The sequence below is a fragment of the Arvicanthis niloticus genome, chromosome 3 (genome assembly GCF_011762505.2).
Source record: "Arvicanthis niloticus isolate mArvNil1 chromosome 3, mArvNil1.pat.X, whole genome shotgun sequence".
In the NCBI taxonomy this organism is placed as follows: domain Eukaryota; kingdom Metazoa; phylum Chordata; class Mammalia; order Rodentia; family Muridae; genus Arvicanthis; species Arvicanthis niloticus.
The window spans coordinates 64,982,601-64,988,765 of NC_047660.1; the positions used below are offsets into that span (position 1 = coordinate 64,982,601).

At 39.1% G+C, this 6,165-nt stretch overlaps 1 protein-coding gene across 3 annotated transcripts; it reads left to right on the forward strand.

Annotated features, from left to right (window-relative positions):
• Nucleotides 1-628: 628 nt before the first annotated feature.
• On the forward strand, nucleotides 629-4,421 carry LOC117705609 (olfactory receptor 6E1-like). 3 transcript variants are annotated; one of them, XM_076931035.1, is made up of 3 exons: nucleotides 629-908; nucleotides 1,293-2,291; nucleotides 2,574-4,421. In XM_076931035.1, exon 3 carries the CDS (start codon nucleotides 2,659-2,661, stop codon nucleotides 3,598-3,600), a length of 942 nt encoding a protein of 313 aa, XP_076787150.1. In that variant the 5' UTR covers nucleotides 629-908; nucleotides 1,293-2,291; nucleotides 2,574-2,658; the 3' UTR covers nucleotides 3,601-4,421. The 3 variants fall into 3 exon arrangements, with proteins under 3 accessions (XP_076787150.1, XP_076787149.1, XP_034354238.1); XM_076931034.1 differs by lacking the exon at nucleotides 1,293-2,291; XM_034498347.2 differs by lacking the exons at nucleotides 629-908; nucleotides 1,293-2,291 and adding an exon at nucleotides 927-1,065.
• The last annotated feature ends 1,744 nt before the right edge of the window (nucleotides 4,422-6,165 follow it).

The following is a 6,165-nucleotide window of genomic DNA, read 5'->3' on the forward strand; positions in this document are numbered from 1 at the left end:
AGCAATGCCAGCTACATGTGACACTTTCATATAGTCCCTCATGTGGTGATCCCCAAACAAAATTATTTTGTTGGTACATCAGAACTGTAATTGCTACTGTTAGAAATTGCAATATAATATCTGATATGCAGCTGTGAAAGGAACCCAAAGAAGTCATGAGACACAGATTGAGAACTGCTGCTCTAGAGGAGTTGAATGTTTAGAATGAATACATCCATATAATATATATATATATATATATATATATATATATATATATATATATATATGTATACACACACACATGCACACACATATATTGCTAGAGTGTCTTACAGGTCATGTTCAGTTCAACAATGGTCGTCTCCCAATGGAAAGTACAAGAATCCAGTGGTTCTTCAGTCCACAAGTCTGAATGGCCCAGCAGATCTTTGTCCTAATTAAAACTTTATTGGAAGTTTCTGGTCTTCTTGCCACAGCAGAGTCAACTTTTAGCCTGAGGGTTGAATGAAGTAAGAGGAAAGGGATCTTCCTAAGTCCCTATTATCACTGATGGTAATGAATCTCAAGGGAAGGACAGTTCCAGCCAGCAAAAACAGAGAATCTCAGATGATTCAAATCTGAGTTATACATCTCTGGACATCTTAAATTTCCATAGAGACCAAAGAGAACGTCTAATACCTCAGGCCTATTCCCAGACCACAAAGACAAAGGTCTATTGTGATTACTGTGCCCCAGAGTCTTCTATGGGCATAGTGAGACTGGAAGATCATGTACAGCATGTAAAGAGCCAGTCACACGAGTCATCCATTGATGTCTGTCCCTCTAATATAGGAACCGTAGATGTATATTCAACTTTCTCAGGCAAGGGTCCCAGCAATGTCACTTGGGGTTAGGAGCCACCTAAGGAGGTGGTAATTCTGGTTCTAGTAAGTATCCAGAGACAACTCACTTTGGGAGGAAGGAGGGAGGGAGTATAGCAGGGGAAGTGGGTGGCTGGAAAACATGAAGGTTTGGTAGTATGTGAAGTATAATGGGACAAGAACTGCCTGATCATGATCTGCAGAACACACGACAGACCTTAAGGTAAAAACATAAACTGAGCAGTTGAGATTGACTTTATGAATAACTGAATGGATATTACATGATTTGTTTTGATTATTGAAGCTATAATATAAAAGCACTAAACATGATAACAATGTATGCTTTCTTATTTACATATCAGTTTTGGTACCTGAAGTCTTCAAAAATAGTAGTCAAATAATTACAGAACATTTATGACAATGATATTTCATTTTGTTAATATATTACAGGGGATGAATGCATAATCTGTGAGCAGAGTTATATAAGCTAATATATAGATGATAGAAAATGCAACAAAGAAATTCTGTTTCTGCAAAACAGAACTGTGGTGCTTGAAACCAGCACACAGGAGACAAGGGGTGTGCTGCTGAGCTACCCACTCAGTCCTGCATCAGAATCTTCACAGACAGGGACTGAAGAGATGGCTCAGAGGTCAGAAGACCATACTGCTGTCGCAGAGGACTTGACTTCAACTCAAGCCCCCATTTTAGGTTGGGCAACTTCAGCTCCAGGGGATCCAATACCATTGGTTTCTGAATGCATCTGCACACACATGCACACACCTGCACACACCCAGATATACACATAGGTAAAAATAGAAGAATAAATGTTCAAATTAAGAAATCATCATAAATGCTATCTGTGCTGGGTGACAGAGGAGTCTTTATTCCTTTTACTCTACATCCCTAAGCTTTGTATAGTGAGCTGATGATATTTTATATTCATTATTATTATAATGTGCTGAAGGTCAAGTGGCAGTCAGAGGACCACTTTTTGGACTTTGTTCTGTCCTTTTACCTTTACATGGGTTCCAGGAATGAAACTATGGTTGTCAATGTTGCATAACATGTGCTATACTCACTGAACCATCTGACCAGCCCACAGACAATATTTTTATACCTATGACACATTTGAAAAATATATAGTCCCCTAAATATACTATACTTTTTGTTTCATCATTCTTACATTATTAGCCTACTAATTTTGGTAATAAAGAAAGGTTTCATGTTCAACCCTGGACTATGTATTGGCTATTATTTGTCTTAGTAGTGCAAGACAATGGGTATTGTTTGGTTTTGTTTTAAGCTCTAGTAATGGGAATTCAAATGCAGTCACAATATTTTCAACAAAAATGCCTTCGATAGAAAGCTTTTCGTTCATGATGCTTATGAAAAATTTTGATTCACAGGACACAAGATTTGCAAAAGGAAAAGTTTTCATTAATTTAGGTGGGTGTATACAACTTTTAAATGAATATAGAAAAATATGATCTGATCTAAAATGATAAAAAATTTCTTGCAGAAAAAAATAGGTTAGATACTAAGTTGTTTAAAATCAATTGAGGTAGAAAATTACCCAGAATTTAGTAAAATGAAGTCAAAGTTTATGATTTTCTGCTGACTCAGTGATACATCTTACTCATCAGTTTGAGGAACGAGAGGACAAGGAGCTGAAACCTCTAAAGGACTCCTCCAGCTACAAGTGTAACACTCATTCCTCTGTATTTCCAGCCTTGTTGTCCTCAGGTGCTCAGAACTCACAGGGTCTGATGTTCAGCAGGGTCCATGAACAGCCCCAGCAGAGGTGGGAGGAACCATGGAAAACAGCACCATTGTTACTGAGTTCATTTTGCTGGGGCTGTCAGATGCCTGTGAGTTGCAGGTGCTCATCTTCCTGGGCTTCCTCCTGACTTACTTCCTCATTCTGCTGGGAAACTTCCTCATCATCTTCATCACCCTTGTGGACAGGCGCCTTTACACCCCCATGTACTACTTCCTCCGCAATTTTGCAGTGCTGGAGATCTGGTTCACCTCTGTCATCTTCCCCAAGATGCTAACCAACATTATCACAGGACATAAGACCATCTCCCTACTAGGTTGTTTCCTCCAAATGTTCTTCTATTTTTTCCTTGGCTCCACTGAGTTCTTTCTACTGGCAGTGATGTCCTTTGACAGGTACGTGGCCATTTGTAACCCTTTGCGTTATGCTACCATTATGAGCAAAAGAGTCTGTGTCCAGCTTGTGTTTTGCTCATGGATGTCAGGATTGCTTCTCATCACGGCTCCCAGTACTATTATTTTTCTTCAGCCATTCTGTGGCCCCAACATCATTAACCATTTCTTTTGTGACAACTTTCCACTTATGGAACTCATATGTGCAGATACAAGCCTGATAGAGTTCTTATGTTTTGTTATTGCCAGTCTCAACCTCTTGGGTACTATGTCTGTGACTGCTACCTGCTATGGCCACATTCTCTATACCATCCTTCATATTCCTTCAGCCAAGGAAAGGAAAAAAGCCTTCTCAACTTGCTCCTCTCATATTATTGTGGTGTCTCTCTTCTATGGCAGCTGTATCTTCATGTATGTCCGGTCTGGCAAGAATGGGCAGGGGGAGGATCATAACAAGGTGGTGGCATTACTCAACACTGTAGTGACACCCACTCTCAACCCCTTCATCTACACTCTGAGGAACAAGCAGGTGAAGCAGGTATTTAGGGAACACGTAAGCAAGCTCCAAAAGTTGAGCCAGATGTGAAGAAAAACCCATTGCAACCTTGCCTGAGTCTCTGCTAATGAAACTTGCAGTGGCAGCCAGTGAATTTCTCCTTGAAGGCGGTTTTGTGTGATATGCTCTAATATACTGTAGTTTCTGACATGCATCCTAAACATCCATTCCGTCTTGTTCAGAGAAGGCACCAATTCCAATAGACCAGTACCATGTATGTTAATTCTTCATATTTCAGACTCTACCCTGCACATGAATTTTATAATCTCTCCTTTTTAAAATGCTGAGCATAAACTTGGTCCTTTTTTGCTGGTTATTTTTACATTTGATAAAATATGCCCAAAGTATGTAGTCACTGATAAACCTTGGATGTATTATGTTCGGTAGGAGTGACAAAAATGGTAAAGGTAAACATGGACTAAACAATTTTGTAAGAGTTTCCTTTTTTCAGATTCCCAATATTAAAGAAAAACTGTCTAATAAGACAAAAATATATATTTTCTTGGGCTGAGGAGATAGTGGGAAAAGCGCTTGGTGCACAAGCTGGAGGACCCGATTTTAGGTCCTCAGCATCCACATAACAGCTGATCAATGGCTGCTAATGTGTGAACCCAGTGATAGGCGTTGGCTGTATGGACAGAGGCAGGTCCTTGCCCAGTCATTCTCTGAGTCAGGGAGCTCCAGAGTCAGTGAAGGAAAAACCAATGTGGGTGTGCTAGAGGAAGACGATTACCATTTACCCCAAGTGAACAGATATGTGCACACATGGGAACACACATGTGCACACACACTCTCTCTCACACACACAGAGACAAAATTCATGAAATAAAAATTTAATATTTAATAAATAAGTAGTTCTGTGTGCCCTGTGAAACATCATTTAATTGATTAAATTTGGGCTCAGTATTCAGTACCCGAAAACAACAACAACAACCACAAAATGTTCAAATATCTCTCTCTTTAAAATTTATTTTATTTTATATTTTATTTACATTTAAGATGCCATCCCCTTTCCACATTTCCCCTCCCTAGAACACCCCTGTCCCATGCCCCCTTTCCTTTTTGCTTTTATACGATTTTTTAAAAATGTTAATCAAAGGATTTATAAGTTTGGTAATGCTCAATCAGAAGTGTAACCCAAACCTAGATATAAAAACTATCTTTGACTGGTGGAGACCTGTGACCATCTGCCTCCATGCCCCCTCTCTCTCTCTCTCTCTCTCATCACCTAGCTTCTCCTCTTCTTCATCTTCTCTCCTTGTTCCATCTCAGTACTCCTTCCCACTTAGCTCCTCCTACATATCACTGTTCCTGTTAAAGTAAAACTTTTCTCTCAAAATAGAATTAGAGCATACTTATTCCTAATTGTACCAGTGAGGTACAAGATAGTCCTAATACCCAGTCCATCATTTTGTTGCCTAACCAGAACCTCTGTTATCTCTTCTAACTAAAACACTTACTATTGATCCTGGCTTTTTTGGCTTTAGAATGAATGTCAGCTGAAAACCATCTACTCAGATCTTTTCTCTCAAAGTAAATAGCCAGGATTGGCTATGAGACTATAGGTCTTCAACCTCATCAGAAATCCAGAATGATTGAGTTAACTGAAGTTATGGGAAGCACTAAACATAACTTCTAAAACTTAGCCAATTTATAGAGACCACTGAACACCTGAAAAGCCCCTATACTACTGAACATTGGAGCATCAAATCTTCAGCCTTCTGGCCCAGAATCATCTGACAGACCTTAGTGATGCAGGATTATTAAGGGCTGATTACTCTGTCTAGGCAGATATAATCAGTCGACTATTCTGCATGTGTGTCCTTTTCTGGACAGTAATTTGTCTGTAGATGGAGAGAGGCAATTCTTGCCTAGTGGCTGTCACCACACAACTGGAGTAACTCCAAGGATGCTCAATTTCTTCTTAGAATCCACAACAGGAAGCTGTCCGGAGCAGACAGGTCTCTAATCAAAATGAACATTAATATATAAATATTTGTAGCATCAATTCTATGGACTTCTGATGTTTTGAAAACCAACTATCCATGTAAGGTAATCTGGATGGTTGTCTGTTCACTCCTCTCAGCTATTTCTAAATAAAATATAGAAAACACCCTAACAATAAACTCAAAACCATGAATTTGCTATAGTCCCTTAACTCATAGGTTAACCATCCCAAATCAGTTAAAAAAGTTAAAAAAGGGCTGGGTCTAGGCCTTGTATTCCTAAATGTGTTATACAGGCACAATGCCCATGAGAGTATCAATATTCATCTCACTTTTATATTAATAAGAGGCTTAAATTTGAAGTCAAAGTAAATTTTGTACCATTTAAGAATTTATAACTTCATCTTGATAATAATTTTACAGATTTCTACCAATAGGTTATGGCTATGCAATAAGTCCTAGCTAATCCCCCCTGTTCGAACAAAACCACTACTTTTCCCTAGAAAGACAGACCATTATTAACCACCTTAGTCCCCAAGCTCAGGGAATAGGGGTGCTGACTCTTCTTTAACTTCTTCAAGCTGATTAAGGGTGTTGAGATTTTAGAAGAGGGGTGGGGGGAAGAGTAAGTTGATAAGCCTCTGATGCT